We start from the raw sequence: 17,404 nt of genomic DNA, 5'->3' as shown, positions 1-17,404 counted from the left end.
AACCTATTGGGAATTTCAATCTTGTGTGCAAACGATAAGAAAGTACCAGTCTGTTCAATTTAAAAATAGATTCAAACCCACAATAATAGATTTTGAGTTAACATTATTTTATTTTTCATACATTTCGTACAATGCCTAACTAGTATTAATATTAATTCGGAAAATATTGGCTTTACCTATTTGAAAAGTACTTAACATACTAATAGCCGACAATATCAATTTCTGTGAAACGTTTCGTATACTCTAGGAAATATATGTGTATATTTGTGTGACTTCCTAAAGCTAAAGGTTCCTGAACCTATAAAAATATATAAAATGATTGTATGCATCTTTTATCCTAACACTTATTAAGGTAGTTCTTTGTTACGTGCTACGTTATATATTTCTACACATATCGGTCGAGCTCTTAAAAAATAATTTTCAAAACGATAAGGGCCGTCCAAAAACTGTTCAAAAATTAATATGGTAAGAAGTAGTCGTCAGAAAGTAAACTAAAATTATTTGAACATATAATCTATTTATTATCATATTTAAACGAGAAGATAATTCTTTTAAAAATATTTACAACACAAAGAAAAGGTAAATGGTAGACGAAAATAATCTTAATATCTAGGGATGCATTACGTTTACGATGACCGATATGCCTATGTGCCCAAGACCCTAAAAACTCTACGGCTCTAGCAAAGCCTTTATGAATTGACGAATTCTGTGGACTAGTTTCGTGTTGGTATATCATAAGAATTTGCAGGCTATATTATTTGCATTAGTCGATCGATGCCTCTTTAAAGCAGCTCAGTTTTCACACTGCCATACACTTACATACTTATATAACAGCTCGCATAAATTCATTTGTAACTATACAGTAAGTCTGAGACCATATCTTGGGTCTACAATAACCAGAACACTCGGCGCTAGGACTTGTTACTGTTGCAGCTATTGATGTTGTTGTTGTTATACAAGTAGGGTATCAGGTTGGGCTCGATCTCCAGCTGCTGCCTGAGTATCGAGCTCATGACGAACTCCGTGGACACAATGTGGCACTTTGGGTTGCCATGACGCGTGAGATCGGCGCAGAGATGCATGTCTGTGGGACAGGTCACGATGAAGTAGGAGTCGGGCGCCTGAATGTGTGTTTCCGCCACTGCTGCACCACTTCTCCGCTTTGGCTCCACTTTGCCCCCGGACGATTCAATCATTCGGATTATTTCCTCGCGCGCAGGGAAAACGTCTGGCGTCACGTAAAAGTATTTTCCCGCAAATAGCGTGGAACGAGTGGGTGCGCAAAGCACGGTGTTCAGATTGAACTGCAGGTTCTCGTCCACCGGTATGTGCTGGATGCGATATGAATCGGTAGGTACAAATTTACCAGCTTTGGCACTATCCGCAATCCAGCTCGACTTGAGCACATAGTCCACATGGCAGCAGGCCTGAATCAGTTTGCAGGTACGACTCTCGCGTGTCATGACCAGGTGAGTGGCATCTGCGGGGCTGTCCACCACAATTCCACCCAAAATCCTAAAAGAGAAAGAAAATGAAGTTATAAAAAGTCAAAAAAAAGTATTCAAACTTATGTGTTATACTTACAACACTGCCTTTTTAAGTGCCTCGGCATCTGCGACCTGGGAGAAAATAACCTTCGGTGGCTTTGTGGTTGTGGGATATTCCAGGCACACAATTTGCTCTGGCAGCTGCTCCTGTTGGAACGAGTTCATCTTCTGGCGCTTAAGTTTGTGCTCGTTGCCATAGGGATCGGACAAATGACGCTTGACCCGCTCGTGCGCCTCCTGCGTGAGATTAATTGGCGCTTTCCAAGCAGCTAAAACAAAATCAAACCAAAATCAGATTACAATACACCAAGGCAGTAACTAAATTCCTATTTACTTAGCAGATGGGCCACCAAATTGCATTCGATGCGGAAGGGAGCGACCAGATTGTACTGCTGGTACTTTGGATTGTCGTATTGCGAGAGTCCACTAAGATTTCCGATGCAGACGTCGCTCAGCCAAAGGGCATTGACCATCGGGATGTTCCACTCCTTGGCCGCATTGAACTTGTTGCCCTCGAGCTGCTTGCACACGACCACCGTGTTCACTTTGGACAGATAGGAGGTGTAGATGGCTCCGCACTCCTCGGCCATCTGCTGCAGCCGGACCACCTCCTCGCCTTCGAAGCCCTCAGAGGTGATTATGTAGCGTTCCAACGGCTTGCGATAGCCAAACTGGCTGGGGAAAGGCAAGTGAAGTGGTTGCCACGGAGGCATCAGTTGCCGCTTTAAGCAAATATCACTCAGCCAGTAGGCTGTGACACAGCGCTTAGCATCCCGCAACGCCTGCATCACCACACCGTGCCGCTGTGTGCGACAAATAACGTGGGTCACGCGGGGGCAGTAGACTCGCTCAATGTCGCCACCAAACTGCCTGATCGTATCTAGCCAAATTGGAAGCTCATCGCCGTCTGTTTCGTCGTATTCCACGATGAAGAACGTGCATCCCACCAGGAACAGATCAGCCGGCAGCTTTAAGTTTGGATTGTGACCGTAGAACTGCGGCATCGGTATAGGCGGCTGTCCGGGACGGGCCTGAATGTATCCGTGAGGTGTCCGCTGCACTGGCACACCTACGCCCACACCCACAGCCATCTGTTGCTGCTGTTGCGGCGACTGTGGCGGAGCCACAACTATCTGCTGTTGAACCAGATGCTGCTGCGGTGCCTGCTGCTGCTGCGGAAGAGTAACAACTCTGCGCATTTGCTGTTGCTGGAGCAGTTGTTGCTGCTGCTGCTGTTGTTGCTGCTGCAGAATAAGCAACTCCTGCTGGGTTCTCGGAGGTCCAGGCACTCCGGCAGAGGCGCTGTGCTGCTGGCCCATCATTCTAAGGGCACCAGCTGCCGACGGTGGCTCGACATGCTGCTGAGGCGCCAGTTGCTGTTGGACCACCATTTGTTGTTGCTGCTGCTGCTGCTGTTGTTGTAGTAGCAACTGTTGCTGTTGCTGCTGAATGGCTCCGGTTACCACAACCTGCTGCACAATCTGCTGCTGCTGGGGCTGCTGTTGTTGCTGCCCATCGGTCAGTTGAATGAGTTGCTGCTGCGGGGTCTGAGCTCCATTGTTTCCTAATCGATTGCTCAACATGTTGGCCAGGGCCGTCTTTGTTTTCAGGTTCATTTGCTGCGGCGTTTGTTGCGGCTGTCCATCGGGAGCTATGTATAAAGGTGCGGGTTATTATACGAACATTAAAATAATAAATTATTGCTATTCCATCCTAAACAAATTTGGGTCCTTGCAATAGGTTGTAACTAATAATTGAACTCACTTGTTGATGTCATGACCAGGGTTTGTGTCATTATGTTGGGATTTCCTGACAGAACTCCTCCAGCGCCTGGAGTGGTGGGCGTGCCCGGGGTGGACTGTTGCTGCGGCTGTTGGACGATTGTCTGCTGCTCAATTAGCTGACCGTTGGGTGCAGTCATGAGCTGCACCGTTTGCTTACCCAGCTGCTGCGGACCCTGTTGCTGGATGGGAATCTGCTGAACTCGCAACTGTTGGCGCTGCATTAGCATTTGCTGGTTAGGATCATTGGGGTTAAAGGCCTGTTGCTGTGGCGACTGTTGCTGCTGCGGAGCTCCCACTCCCGGCTGCTGCTGAATCGGACTCAGACCAGGAGTCCCGGCGCGTACCACAACCTGTCGCTTGCCCTGCTGCTGCTGCAGCCAGAGCACCTGTTGCTGTTGTGTTAAACCAGGTGGCATTTGGTGTTGGACAATAATGTGCCCCGGCGGAACTGGACCGGTGGGACGTGTGGCGACTATGCTGCCCGGTGCCCCGGGTCGTGGCTGGTAGGCAACCTGCTGCCGAAGCATTACCCGTGGTTTGTTTTGCGTATTTAACTTGGCGATGTATTCCGCTCGCTTGAGAGCATCCAACGACATCAGGTGCGAGTGCGTTTTCTCATCCAACACTATTTTCTGTTGCTGTGGCTGCTGTAATACCAGATGTTGTTGCTGGCCAACCTGCTGCTGTTGTTGTTGTTGAGGTGGCGGCAGCACGATCTGCTGCTGCTGCTGAGGAGGTTGCGGCTGCTGCTGCTGTGGCTGGCCGGGCCAAGAGGTTTGCGGGCGCAGACCTCGTGGAACGAATTGCTGCTGTGTCTGAGGCTGCGGCGTAGTTGGTCCGCCGGGCAAGGGCAACGGTGACTGCATCCCCACGCTCGTTGGTGTTCCGGGAGTGCTGGGCGCAACCTGGCCAGCAGGGCTCTGAAAAAATAAGGGGAAAATTTAAATTACATTGTTCTGTGTTAAAAAAACACATATCAACAACTAAAATCCGATTAAAAAATGTTGTTGGATTGATATTTTAAGAAAACTTTTTTGCTTATAACAACGTTAATGAGAATTTTGTGAGTTGCAATCACCTGGGGCGACCAATGCTGTTGCTGCATTTGCTGATGGTTTTGCGGAGATTGCTGTTGTTGCTGGAGCAGCAATTGTTGTTGTTGTTGCTGCTGCTGCGGGGGTGGAGTGCGTTGCGGTAGTTGTTGGTGCGTAATAAGCTGCATTATTTGCTGCTGCTGTTGTTGCTGGGGATCATTGGAAAGCTTCTGTTGCAAAATCTGCTGCTGCTGGGGGGCTTGCTGTTGTTGTATAAGGATTTGCTGCTGTTGCTGTCCCACAAGCTGTTGTTGTTGCTGCTGCTGTTGCTGTTGCTTTTGCATCAACTGCTGTTGTTGTAGGTACTGCAAGCGCTGCGGATCGCTAAGAATTTGCTGGTTCACAACAATCTGTTGCGGCTGCTGCTGCATTTGCATCCTTTGCTGTTGTTGCTGCTGTGGTATAATCTGCTGCTGTTGTTGCAACATTTGTTGCTGCTGCACAAGTTGCTGTTGCGTCTGATTGACCACGTAAACGTTTTGGCTTTGCGGATTTTGCGCCAGAATTTGCTGTTGCTGTTGAACGCTAAGCTGATTAAAGTGCTGCTGACTGATAATAAAGGTTTTTTGTTGCTGCGGCTGTTGTTGCGGCTGCTGAACTCCAAGAATTTGCTGCTGAGATAATTTGGATTAAAAGAAACTTAGTATAGGTATAAAATAAGAAAACTACGGTTTAAAAAGATGTTAAATTGAGGTGTGTTAGAAATCTCAGACGATTTACGGAGTTCCGAGTATAATTGTTGATACTAGGAATATAATAAATTGAAAAAAGCATACCTGTTGAGGTTGTTGTTGCAGTTGCTGTTGCTGTGAAAATTGACCAATAATCTGTTGCTGTTGTTGTGGAACCTGTTGCTGTTGTTGAACGTTGGTTGGTGGTCGTTGAATTGTTTGCTGAATTATTCGCACTTGACCACCAGCTCCAAGAGCGATTTGCTGCTGTTGTGTAAATTGTACTTGTTGCTGTTGCGCGTGCTGCTGTGGAAGCTGCTGTTGTGGAAGTTGTTGCTGAGCAAGCTGCTGCTGAGGAATCTGCTGCTGTTGACCCGGGGGAAGCTGCTGTACTTGAGGTAACTGTTGTTGTTGCTGCTGTGGCTGTTGTTGCTGTTGTGTCTGCTGTTGAACCTGCAACATCTGCTGCTGCTTTTGCAGAGCCAAAGACATATGGCTTTGAATGATTTGTTGTCCTTGGGCCGTGGATGTGTTTATAACGTGTCGCTGGGTGATAACTTGTTGCTGTTGTCCAGGCTGAGGTTGTTGCTGTGTCAGGACCTGCTGCTGCTGTTGTTGCTGAATTTGCTGAAACGAAAAAAGTTAATTTTTTTTAAAATGTATACGGACTTTGGTAATTTTGTATAGTTTACCTGGGGATTTTGTTGTTGTGGCTGCTGTTGTAAGGTCGGCGTTGTAGGTTGTTGCTGCAGTGGAGATTGCCGTGGTGACGGGGTATGCTGCTGTTGTGGTTGCTGCTGCGGTTGCGGTTGCTGCGCCATAGTCTGCTGCTGTGGTTGCGGTGCCATTTGTTGTTGCTGTTGCAATTGCTGTTGTTGCTTTAATTGTTGCTGCCTCATTATTAACGAGTCCTGGTTACTGCTCAATGCAGAACGGCTGAGCACTTGAGCCACTTGAACAGGATCCGTTGGGTCGATAGGCTTCTGTTGCGAGAATGACTGCTGCGGCTGTGCGGCATGTCCGGCTACAGCCTGGTGCTGATGCAGCTTTGCCTGCATTGGAGGAGTTTGCGAAATCTGGGGCGACTGTGGAGAAATGTGCTGCGGACTCTGTTGCTGTTGCTGCTGTTGTTGCTGGGCCAATTGTTGTTGCTGCTGCAATTGCATGCGCTGCTGTTGATGAACGGGCTGCTGAAAGGGTTGCATTTGCTGTTGTTGCTGCGGGGACATCATAGGGGGCGGCTGTGGCTGCTGCGGCGATCCCATCATGTGTTGCTGGCGATTCTGTTGCATTTGTTGTTGCTGCTGGCGCAAATGGTGTTGCTGGGCGCTTTGCGGCGATGGTGGAGGTGGCGGGGTCATCTGTGGAGCCGGCGACTGCAGTTGGCGCGGTGACTGCGGTGGCAACATATTGCTAGTAGCATGATGTTGTTGCTGCTGCAACGATGGCGAGGGCGTACTTGGTGGCATTACCGGAGAACGGTTTTGTACCATCCGTGGCGACTGCTGTTGCTGCAAATTCTGTTGCTGTTGTTGCTGCTGCATTTGCATCTGCAATTGTTGTTGCTGCTGCATTACTTGTTGTAGCTGTTGCTGTATGTTTCTCTGCTGCTGTTGCTGTTGTGGGGTCAGCGCTTGTCCGCTTTGAACGATTTGCTGCAGTTGCATTTGATTCTGGTTCAAAATTTGTTGCTGTCGCATTAGATGTTGGTGTATGATTTGCGGTGAAACGGGTACAGATTGTTGTTGCGGTTGTTGTGGTTGCTGTTGCTGAACAACTTGCTGCTGAACAATCTGCTGCTGTTGCACTATCGCTTGCTGCTGACCCACTTGTTGCTGGACCACCTGTTGCTGTTGCACTATCTGCTGATGGTGCTGGGGGGATTGCACGGGCTGTGGCGTTGTGGACGGAGTACGTGGTGTCTGTCGACCCGTTGGAGTTGTTGGCAGTCTGGGCGACTGCTGTTGCTGAAGCTGCTGTGGATGTTGCTGTGGGTGCTGCTGGGCAAGCGGCTGAGGATGCTGCTGTGGAAGAGGTTGAGGGTGCTGCTGTGGAAGTGGCTGCGAGTGCTGCGGTTGCTCCTGTTGCATGAGTTGTTGCTGTTGCTGCTGCTGAATCATTTGATTTTGCTGTTGTTGCTGAGACTGCTGCTGCGTGTTTTTCAATTGCCTCTGCTGTATAATGTTTTTGATCTGCTGCTGATTTGGTGGATGCTGCTGCAAGTTGGCGGGGATAATCTTCTGCTGCTGAATTATTAATTGCTGCTGATGCTGCGGGTGTGGTGTTGGTCCAGGTGCTTGGGGAGCGCCTTGCTGCAGCTGGTGGGGGGATGGCTGTGCTGGCTGCTGGGCTTGTGCCTGTGGCTGGGGCCGCACAAATACCACTTGCTGCTGGGCGGGCACGGGCAGTTGTTGCTGCTGGATTTGTTCGGCTGAGGCTTGTAACTGGGACTTAATGCTGGCAATACTTTTGGCAGCTGCGCTGTCCTCGCCAAATCCAAGGATGTCCGACAGTGTGGATGTAGCTGAAACAGTGGTCTGCTGCTGGATAATCTGTTGTTGTTGTTGTTGTTGTTGCTGCTGCTGTTGTTGTTGCTGCTGTTGTTGTTGCTGCTGTTGTTGTTGCTGCTGCTGTTGTTGCTGTAGCTGTTGTTGGTGTTGCAATTGTTGTTGCTGGATCTGTTGCTGTTGCGTGGTATGCTGTTTCTGCGTTCTCTGCTTTTCAATGGGCTTCAGTAGTCTCGGATGATACGTCTCCACCGGCATGCAATTCTTGTACTTGAGGCTGTCCGTCACCCAGTCGGGGGTGACGATAATGATGGCATTCTTGGGCAGCGCCAGCGCCTTGTTGTAGATACCACCGTTGGCAGCTCCGCATACCAGATGCGTATTGGTTGCCCCAAAGCTGTGGGTAACCACGGCACCGTGGTAGGTCAGCATGGCGTAGAGCCGCCTCCGATCACCTGCCACCACGTTGGTGATGGCCACCCGAATGCCCCGCATGAGTCGCAGTTGATTGGGACTCGGATCGAAGGCTCTCGTCGAGGCCATTCGTCCCAGTTTGGCGCTGTGCACGATCCATTGCTCTGTCACTGGAATTGCACTGTACAGGTCCAGGTTCATGGACAACTCCTCCTCGTTGTAGTTGGTGGCGCATATCATATGCGTAATCTGATCCGATAGGAAGAGCTTCGACTGGGCGCCACCGCTTTTGAGGAAGCGCTCGATCTGAAAGGTAAAAAACAAGTTTTAATGGTAAGCAAAACTTTGAAATTAAATTGTTTGAAAACAGTAAACAATTATAATCATTGTTGGACAGATAAATGAGAAAATTTGCCTAAAACCTTAAATTTTTCCAAACATGTATTCTAGTTTCTACTTCTCTTCTGTTGTTGAGTTTGATATATTTTTAAATCCATTTGATAATACAATGAGAAATGATTTATTTCTGTTATTTTGACTTTTGCAGATGCTAAAATTGTATCAAGGCTGAAGAAACAATTCTTTTCTTGCACTGTAAACCTCTGTTATGACCCCTTAAATGGATATTAAAACCCCATATTTTTGTTCACTGTGAAAAATCAAAACAAAATCAGTTGATTTCGCACCAATACAACCTTAAGTACACAGACACATAGACGGCAATTTGCCGGCAACATTTATGGCGCGCATTCGGCAAGGTGCCCGGGTCACCCTGTCCGCCCGCGCCTGGAACCACCCTGTGCGGACGAGCACAGACGCACGCACACTAACACACACACACTCACACGCACAATGCAAGTACAGCAACAGCGAAGATTCTTTTCGCAGATTTACCTCTTCGTCCAGGTTTCCCAGCACAAAGTATATCACATCCTCGAACAGTTTTTCGCTTATCTTAAGGTTCTCCATGGCGCCGCCGTTTGTTTGGCCACTTGCACTTCTTTGGCGGCGCTAATTTCACTTTTGCTTTTGTTATTGCTGGTGCGGCGGCTGCTCGTGGGCATCTACATTTCAGCGTGTTTTCTCGTCTTGGCGCTGGTTTTACCCGTTCGCGCAGTTCGGAAAACGGTCGTTGGCACGGTCCTTATTACGAAGTGCATTCCAGATGCAATTTAAAACGGAAAAATTGCATTTAAACTTCAATTTTTCTCTTTTATCACCGCTGTGCCTTCCGTCTAGAGCTGGAACCGAAATCGATATTAATTACAAACTATCGATATATTCCGAATTGCGCAAATCCGATATATCCTGGAATAATCGATTGTTCAACAAACAATTGGTTGAGAACTTGGGTACATTTATTTGCTAGGACTCGTTCCTGGTTCCGAACTTTGGCTAGGTCCCACAGTGGGACGAACAGTCTTTATTTGAATAAAAAATTTTAATTAGTTAAAGATTGTATCTTTATAACGCCCTTATCTTCGTAATTCGGACAGATCCTATAGGGCATGACATCGTTAAAAAGCGAGATATTGGCTTCCAAATAATTTGTTGTTTCAATAAATTTAACAAACTTCAGAACTTACAACTGTCCCATTATTTTGGCAATCTAATTCGGCTGCCAGTCAATTTGAATAACAAATTCCCTCATCCGAATGTTTTCCAACTAATTAGGCGCATTGCCACCCAGGCACTTATCACTTAAGTAAACATTTGCCCGGCACATCTTCCGATTCAGTTGTTAGGTTAGCGCCCCAGGAAATCATCACAATTTTAAGTAGTACGTACATACATTTATTTTTGCTCCGCTTGATTTACAAATTGCTTTTAACTCGACAGTTTGGCTTTCGCATTAAAAATTTAACTCTGCAAGCAGCAGCGACCTATTTTATTTCGAGAAATTCCTTCAACTGCTTATGATTGGGTGCTCTTTTTAATTGAAATATTTCCCATGCAAAATTGAATTTTTTTTTAGAAACTATTATAAATTATAAGAAGTTGAGGGAATCCCAGTAATGTACGAGAACCGTGTGTGTGTGGCTGGCTCCAAACTTAAATTTATTAGGCTCGTAATACTTACAGCTACGTACGATCAGGGTAAGTTATGTTAATGTTACAGAGATAGAGATATATATAACTTTTGCAGAAAAATTTCGCGTTGCTAGGCTCGCCATCATCGCTTCCCCGGCCTGAGAAATGGATCTTGAGATTGGCCAGTGCGTTTGCGATTGGCGTTTAAAGTTTTCGGGGTAACACGGAACGGAGAACTACAAACTCAGTTTAAACTTTTCGCGAAATGCCTGCACAACCCGGCAGCAGCCATCTTAGCATTAGGGTAATCTTTAAAATTAGGCATACAGAGCATTTGAAGTGGGATCTTGGGACAGGATGCAGTTGAGGTTGTGGCTACAGTAGATGTGAGAGGTGAGTAAATTAGCTCGTCGCGGGGAACTTGTTACAGGGTTGGATGATCGAAGTCTTGCGCGCCGGCACGGTTTCGGGCGTGGGAATGGCCTCCCCGGTGGTGTTCTTGTTGGCAAAGACCTGCTTGACGCCGCCACCCTTCTGTTTGGCCATCTGGTAGTCTCCCGAGTCGAAGAACTTTTGCTGCGTGGAAGAAATTAGTTGCATATTAGAGTGCGGCTTACGACATGTCTACGTCATTTTGTAAATGACAAAGCTATCACTATATATATTACTTATTTATTGATTTTTACAATGTAAGCCTAGGTAATGTACGGAAACTGTCTACAAAATGAAAAAGTGTACCGAAAGAACGACTAAGTTGCTTCTGGGAATCGTTAAGTTTCATTGATTTTAGGAAGGAATCTATTGTTACCAAGTTCCAAATGAATTTGAATCGATTTTTGGTTGGTTTACCGAGGGATGAGATTATTCTATGACACCATCCATGGAAATGTTTTTATTGTTTGCTTTGTCATTCGTTTGGCGTGCCGACGAAAAGGTTTCTTAAAGATTGGATCTAAAAAACAGTTAACTACACTCTAACCACTAAAATATTATTTTATTTTTTGCTACTATGCTTAAACTGATTGGAAATGGGATTAGTATAACACCGTAGTATATGCCACTCATTATTATGGGTTTTATGACACTGTAAATGTTGTCACAAAGGGGTCCTAAACACTCACCCCCTTCTGCAGCCTTTTCTGTAGAAAGGCCGAGTGCCCGCCGGGTACGCGCATCCCGCTGGGATACTTGGACTTGAGCTTCTCCTCCTCGATCTTCTCGAGATCCGTGAGGTTGGCCTGCTCGGCGGCCTCGTTGTCCTGGGGCGTGGTGGCCGGGCTGTTGCTGTTTTCCTCCGCTGAGCTCATCGTGGACTGCCTTGTGGGACAAAAGCAAGTCGGAGATTGGATTGAGATTGGCGAAGGTGCGAAAATGGCGACATGGAAAATGAGAAGTAGGCGGGGGGAAAATGGGGAGGAATCACAGGGGCAACGAAATTCGGAGGCGCGCAAAATGCCAAGATAAAATTGCATTTCATCACACACACACGCGAAGCTCGCACACACACAGGCACCAAATCCAGGGCAGGCGCACGCACACTTGTTAAATATATGGACGCGAAATATTATAGTAATAATCGGATGTGCAAATATTGTTTTAATTTTTTATATGCACCCATACGCAGGCGATAAGGCCAGTGTGTGTGGCGATGCGGGTACTTGCGAGTGTGTGTGTGCAAGGCGTAGTTGCTCACCTTTTCCTGTAAAATTTGACGATTAACTGTTGTTTTCCTCCTCCTTTTGTTCTTCACCCTTCTGCTTATGCGCCTCCTTCCCTGGAATCGAATCGGTTTTACCAATTAGCGGACCTCACTGCTATTCGCAATGCAACCAATTGGGGAAAATGCTCGCTGTTCGACTAAATCAGGCTGTTACGCTACACGAATTTTATATATTGTGTGAGGTTGAAAGTCTCAAGGCAAGGCGATTCAAAAGTAAAATTATATTAACACATTACAGACGCTGCTGAGAGATGATAGAGATGAGTAACCTTTCGTGATACTATCGATGGGCTTTGCGTAACACTATCGGGGTGCCAGTCTCGATGGCAATCGATAGCGATTACACAAAGTGACCGTTAAACTTGAAATTCGGAAGATAAATACAAATTCCAATCGTCTTTGCTCAAAAGAGATTTCTGTAAAACCAGCTATAATGGACCTTAATAAATGTGAAGCGGTGACTGTGTATGTATATTTGTACTGGGGAACCACAATATTGGCTTAGTGTTAAAATGGAGTAAAATTTGTATTGATGTACGTAAGAATTATGACCCAATTTAGCTTTCGGCTATTTCATTGGCACCCCCAGTAAAAATAACACAATTCATGAATAAAATTAAAAATCTTGTAGCATAGAATTAAAAAAAACCGTTGGTAGCTCGATACTATCGCTATCTTGGAAAACCCGTAGATAGTGTCATCACTGGCTTGAAAGCACTACCAAGGAAAAAGGGCGATATTCCGGCTGATAAGGAATTTGGAGTAGCCGAGCAGCGAAAAGTCACAGATAAATTTGCTTGGAGTCGTCGATTGGAAAACGGCAACCTAAGGAGGAGCAACCACACAAACCACGCCCACAATGACCGCCCTGCGATACATGGGATGGGTCACCGGCTGTTCGGTTCTCACAGCCTTCGTTTCCATTATTTGGCAGGCGTTTCTCTCGCTGCAGACGCTTAATAGGACCACTGTCCTATTAAGTGGTCTCCTGGCCATCGAGGGGTGAGGACTATGGAATATTATCTATAGAAATACCATATATCTATGAATTGTAGATCCCTTAAGCGTCCCGCCTTGGAGCCGGCGCCAAAAGTAGCCATCGGATACGGAGCCTGCACGGACCTGCAGATAAATGCCACCGAGTTTCTGGAGCGCTATTACAGCCGTCGCATTCCGGCAGCCACTACAGGATCTCGGGAGATCGTCAACAACGAGGACGAGCTGCTGCAATCATTTGCCTATTACTTTCAGAACGGAGCTGCAGCGGAGTAAGTACCTCTAATCTCTAGTTTTTAGACTTATAAAATTCATTTCCAATTTGATCCTTATCTAGGGAAATTGTTTCCCTCTCATAATAAAAGTCCTTTAAACTATTTTTAGTGAAAAAATCTATAAGAAATAATGAAAAATCCGTGTAATACAACAATCTTTCTTTAACCTTCTTCCAGACGGGTGATGGCAAACAGTACTCTCTTCAAACAGCTTGTGGGCTACGCCAAGGTAATGGATAAGGAGCGGATCCAGTGGTACATGGGTGGAAACGCTCCGCTGATGGCTGTGCGCTTCTTCATGGAGGGAGCTGAAGTTCTACTGGGCGCACACATGTCCAAGAAGTATTAACCAATCTCTAAAGTCTCTGTTCCTCCGAACTCATTCTTAAATTTTATCCAGATTACGTCCCCTGCTGCCAAAGGAGATTCGTTTGGCTGGCGACGAGATCCCAAACGATGATATACATCTTATTCTGGAGTACAAAGCCGGTGATACCTGGGGATCATACGTGGCGCCTCGGGCCAATCGGTACATTTTACACAACGACCGGAATAATCCGCATCTGAGGGCCGTAGAGCAGCTAACGGATGCCCTGAAGATCTATCATCCACAGCTGCTGGTTGTCAGCGGACTGCAGATGATGGACATGTTCACCTTTAATCCTGGCGAGCGCGAGGCGCGCCTGCAGCAAGTACAAAGACAACTAACCAGCCAGCCCGCAGACACTTTGAATCACTTTGAGATGGCTTCCTACGTGGAGTTGCAGCTACTGCAGCACCTACGACGTTATGTCCTTCCCTACGTAGACTCTCTGGGGATGAACGAACAGGAGCTGTCCAACCTGCAGCAGGTGCTTGCATACGGACGGACTACCTTGGCCACCGACTGGAATCCCCGCATTGCCCACACCCTTGACCAGATGCGGCAGGTCTTCATCAGCCTGCTCGAGGATTACGGCGATCGGAGCGTTACCGATCCCAGGCGACGTCGAATCTCGCGGATCCACGTGCACACTTTGGCCTACCAGGCTATTCTGACCACTGCGGACTCCAAGTGGAAGAACACCCGAGCTGCGGCGGCCAAGGCGGCTCTCACTGCTCACCGATACGTCTGCAAGTCCCAGTTTGTGAGTCTTATATTTCTGATTTTAATTCGCTCTGTATTCTAATTACTTTCTTATCGTTTTGCAGATCAATCCGGAGGCAGTGCTGCAGGTCCTGGACGATAGTTTCGCCACCTCGGCACAGACGAATGCTCCTCGGATGCGCATCGGTGCAGCCAGTCCAGTGCCCTGTTGGCGGGAGTATATCGAGTACGGTCGCCAGCGGCAACGCCTTGAGGTGGAGATTTGTGTGGCCCCGGTGCTGGTGTGCCGCGAGGCCAGGAAAACTGCTGGGGCTGGCGACAACATATCCGCCTCCGGATTGGCGGCACAGTTGTAGGAGCGACGATGACGATTGAACCGGCAAGACTGCATAGTACTTTACTAGAAACCTGCAATCCAAGACTCGAATAGAAGGCCAGGACGTAACCCCGAAGTATTCCCCCGCTGGATGGACATGGACTCGGCATGTTTAGCACCTTAGTGACCTTAGAAACGCGTTACCTTCACACAAATCTGACTAAAATGCTCAAGCGATAGCACCAAGCAAACAACGACTCCCATGAGACCACATATCCAGATGAGTTTTTTGGCATAGTGCAGATTTCTGCTTCTGTCCTCTCATCATCAACGTAAATTCCATGTGTTCAAAATTATTCCTAATGCAACAGCATCGATGTTCGGAAACGAAATCCACCTAGTCCTAAGTTTTGTTAGTCACTAATTGTATGTTTTGACATATTTGAGCCATTCCTAATTACAATTTGTTTTGCGCACTTGGTTTCAAACTTAAATAATGCGGCAACGAATTAAACAGGCGTTTACGTACTGTAAGATAATTGTGAACCTGTATACCCAATCTTTAATTTGTACTCGTATTTTTAACCTTTCTCATTCGGATCAAAACTGATGTGATAATTAGAATTTAAAATTTGTGTTGTCCTCATAAATGTGTCGAAATACTTTAATTTTACATGTACGATTGTAAACTCTTAATGTCTATTCTAATTTATATTTTTTTACCAATCCTTACAATTTGTTTTACGCAAATCCTAAAATATGCAGTGCGTTTCCAGACTGTACTCTTATAATTTGATACTCTTTCAAACTTAGCACACAGACTGCCTTTTCCACAACTGTCTTACATCTGCGAAACGCACTGTTTAAACACAGATTTACACATATATTTTTCTACACTTAAGCAAACGCATATAAAACTGGCAGATGTAGAATAAATTCCTGTTAAAAGCTTCAAATTGAAATTGTAAAAGCGATGCTCAAGCTGGGAGTCGCGGTCCCCACTCGTTGGTCCTTCAGATGGCGTCACTTGGGAATGGCTGGGATCAGAGGCGAGGCGAAACTCTCTGTGGGCATGGAGAGAACTAACAGACAGCAGGAGCAGGAAGAGAAGCAGTCGGAAGTAGACGCGACTGAAGATTCTCCAAAGAGGCAGAGAAATGAAAGTGTGCTGATCAATCATGCCGTTCACGAGATAAAACACAGACCACTGGAGGTACCCACCATAATCGGCGACGATCCCGTTTATACCATGGATAAGCAGCAGGTCCCTTGCCCGCATCACCTCAAGACGAATCTGGCCCATGTGTTCTATGCCAACCGCAAGCAAATCGAGACGGCAATAAGGTCGGCTCTTTCGACACAGGGAACTTGGAGTTTGGTACCCATTGCAGAGCGCCTGGCTATTTGGCGCCGGGCGGCGGATATTATCCAGGAGGATGAGTTGCGGTTACGAGTGTTCCTGATGCTGACCCTCAGCAAAACGTCCGATGATGCCACGCGGGACATAAGGAGACTGCTCAGCTCGCTTAGGGCAAATGCTGATTATTTGGAGCACCTGTCCGAACTGCGCTTCGAGATCCAGGGCGATATGAATGTCTTCCCCAGCTTCCACTTGCGGGCCATGGATGGCTTTGTGGCTGCACTGGCGCCATTTGAATCGGTGGCCCTGTCCACCAGTTTGGCCCTCTGTCCGGCTCTCATGGGCAATACGGTGCTGTGGAATCCATCATTGGAGGTGGCACCAGCCAGTTTTCTCATCCACCGGGCCTTCCAGGAGGCGGGCCTGCCCAGCGGTGTGGTCAACTTTGTGCCGGCCAACGAGCGTCTGTTTCTGGACACCATCACGGATGCCGTCCACTTTGCCGGTCTGAATACCCAGGGCAGTGCGGCTGGTTACAGGCATGTGCACAAGCTGGTGAGCGATCGGATGGATCGATACATCTGTTTTCCTCGCCTGGTGGCCGAGTGTCCGGGTCAGAACTTCCATTTTGTCCATGCCAGCGCCAAAGTGGAGTCCGTGGTGACGGCTACCATCCAGGCGGCATTCGGATTTGCCGGTCAGTACGCCAACTCTCTGTCCAGGATGTATGTGCCCTCATCCATGTGGCCAAGACTCCGTGAAGAGCTTGTGGAGGCCACAAAGCAGTTGAACGTTGGAGATCCCGTCGAGCCGGAAACGGATATGGGGGCAATGGTAAATATAGAAGGATTTCACCGGATGCAGAGACTCGTGGAGCGCACTAAGAGCATGGAGGTGCTATGCGGAGGCAGCTGCGACGACAGCATTGGTAGGTTTGTCCAGCCAACGATTGTCCGGGTGGTGGATCCACTAGATCCCCTGCTCTGTGAGCCCTGCAGCGGACCCTTTTTGCCCGTGTTCGTCTACGCAGACGACTCCTTTGGGGAGGCTCTCAAGCTGGCTGCCAACCAGTCCAGATACGCGCTCTCCGGCTCCATCTTCGCCAGCCGAGATGAGGTTATCCTGCACTGCCTCAACCAGCTCCGCATGTCCGCCAGCAATCTCTACGTTAATGAGCGTTGCACCGGCAGCCACTACGGATTGACTCCTTTCGGTGGCAATAGGCTGTCCGGGACAAACGATAAGTCCGGATCGGCCTACTTCCTAATGCGCTGGAGCTCTCCGCTGCTGATCGAGGAGACTGTGGAGGGGCCAGTCCCGTCGCAGGGATCCAAGAAGTTTCCTTAAACCTGCTGATGGGACGGGGATACTTAAAGAAGTGCAATAAATGTATGTTTCTTAGGGCATTCAATTTGGCTACTACAACAAGTTAGTTGGTGAATAAATAAATGATAAATGTAAAAAAAATATTTTTTGGCCAGTTTTCTTTTCAGTCTTTTCAGAAATTTTCAACTCTTTAAGAAACATTATAAATTGTAACGGATTTAATACTTTTTGAATTTTTAATAAACTTTCAGGCCTTGCTTAAAACTAGCCAATGCA

General features: G+C 47.3%; 4 protein-coding genes across 6 annotated transcripts; 2 read left to right on the top strand and 2 right to left on the bottom strand.

Moving 5' to 3' along the window:
• Positions 1-86: 86 nt before the first annotated feature.
• Ptip (PAX transcription activation domain interacting protein) lies at positions 87-9,177 on the bottom strand. 2 transcript variants are annotated; one of them, XM_036816206.3, is made up of 8 exons: positions 8,912-9,177; positions 5,789-8,323; positions 5,202-5,723; positions 4,410-5,039; positions 3,312-4,251; positions 1,882-3,198; positions 1,585-1,816; positions 87-1,515 (listed from the first exon to the last, which is right to left on the bottom strand). In XM_036816206.3, the coding sequence occupies exons 1-8, from the start codon at positions 8,984-8,986 to the stop codon at positions 912-914; spliced, it is 6,855 nt and encodes a 2,284-aa protein (XP_036672101.3). In that variant the 5' UTR covers positions 8,987-9,177; the 3' UTR covers positions 87-911. The 2 variants fall into 2 exon arrangements, with proteins under 2 accessions (XP_036672101.3, XP_070853197.1); XM_070997096.1 differs by having other exon boundaries at positions 4,410-5,036.
• Positions 9,178-10,046: 869 nt separating this feature from the next.
• On the bottom strand, positions 10,047-12,041 carry endos (endosulfine alpha). 2 transcript variants are annotated; one of them, XM_017078804.4, is made up of 3 exons: positions 11,742-12,041; positions 11,170-11,361; positions 10,047-10,624 (listed from the first exon to the last, which is right to left on the bottom strand). In XM_017078804.4, the coding sequence occupies exons 2-3, from the start codon at positions 11,353-11,355 to the stop codon at positions 10,451-10,453; spliced, it is 360 nt and encodes a 119-aa protein (XP_016934293.1). In that variant the 5' UTR covers positions 11,356-11,361; positions 11,742-12,041; the 3' UTR covers positions 10,047-10,450. The 2 variants fall into 2 exon arrangements, with proteins under 2 accessions (XP_016934293.1, XP_016934292.1); XM_017078803.4 differs by having other exon boundaries at positions 11,170-11,365; positions 11,742-12,039.
• A 424-nt stretch (positions 12,042-12,465) lies between these two features.
• On the top strand, positions 12,466-15,398 carry LOC108013525 (ADP-dependent glucokinase). Its single transcript, XM_017079421.4, has 5 exons — positions 12,466-12,770; positions 12,824-13,036; positions 13,217-13,381; positions 13,440-14,166; positions 14,231-15,398. The coding sequence occupies exons 1-5, from the start codon at positions 12,628-12,630 to the stop codon at positions 14,480-14,482; spliced, it is 1,500 nt and encodes a 499-aa protein (XP_016934910.3). The 5' UTR covers positions 12,466-12,627; the 3' UTR covers positions 14,483-15,398.
• Positions 15,399-15,411: 13 nt separating this feature from the next.
• LOC108013524 (delta-1-pyrroline-5-carboxylate dehydrogenase, mitochondrial) lies at positions 15,412-17,255 on the top strand. The gene has a single exon (XM_017079420.4). It carries the CDS (start codon positions 15,416-15,418, stop codon positions 17,147-17,149), a length of 1,734 nt encoding a protein of 577 aa, XP_016934909.3. The 5' UTR covers positions 15,412-15,415; the 3' UTR covers positions 17,150-17,255.
• Positions 17,256-17,404: the final 149 nt, after the last annotated feature.

Source organism: Drosophila suzukii, chromosome 3 (assembly GCF_043229965.1).
Source record: "Drosophila suzukii chromosome 3, CBGP_Dsuzu_IsoJpt1.0, whole genome shotgun sequence".
In the NCBI taxonomy this organism is placed as follows: domain Eukaryota; kingdom Metazoa; phylum Arthropoda; class Insecta; order Diptera; family Drosophilidae; genus Drosophila; species Drosophila suzukii.
This window is presented reverse-complemented; position numbering and strand designations above follow the sequence as displayed.

Coding starts and splice junctions, on each gene's coding strand:
- LOC108013525 (XM_017079421.4), top strand. CDS start 12,628: ATGACCGCCCTGCGATACATGGGATGGGTCACCGGCTGTTCGGTTCTC. Junction 12,771..12,823: donor GGTCTCCTGGCCATCGAGGG/GTGAGGACTATG, acceptor TATGAATTGTAG/ATCCCTTAAGCGTCCCGCCT. Junction 13,037..13,216: donor CAGAACGGAGCTGCAGCGGA/GTAAGTACCTCT, acceptor ACCTTCTTCCAG/ACGGGTGATGGCAAACAGTA.
- endos (XM_017078804.4), bottom strand. CDS start 11,355: ATGAGCTCAGCGGAGGAAAACAGCAACAGCCCGGCCACCACGCCCCAG. Junction 10,625..11,169: donor AGAAAAGGCTGCAGAAGGGG/GTGAGTGTTTAG, acceptor TCTTCCACGCAG/CAAAAGTTCTTCGACTCGGG.
- LOC108013524 (XM_017079420.4), top strand. CDS start 15,416: ATGCTCAAGCTGGGAGTCGCGGTCCCCACTCGTTGGTCCTTCAGATGG.
- Ptip (XM_036816206.3), bottom strand. CDS start 8,986: ATGGAGAACCTTAAGATAAGCGAAAAACTGTTCGAGGATGTGATATAC. Junction 1,817..1,881: donor TTTGGTGGCCCATCTGCTAA/GTAAATAGGAAT, acceptor ATTTTGTTTTAG/CTGCTTGGAAAGCGCCAATT. Junction 1,516..1,584: donor GCACTTAAAAAGGCAGTGTT/GTAAGTATAACA, acceptor TTTCTCTTTTAG/GATTTTGGGTGGAATTGTGG.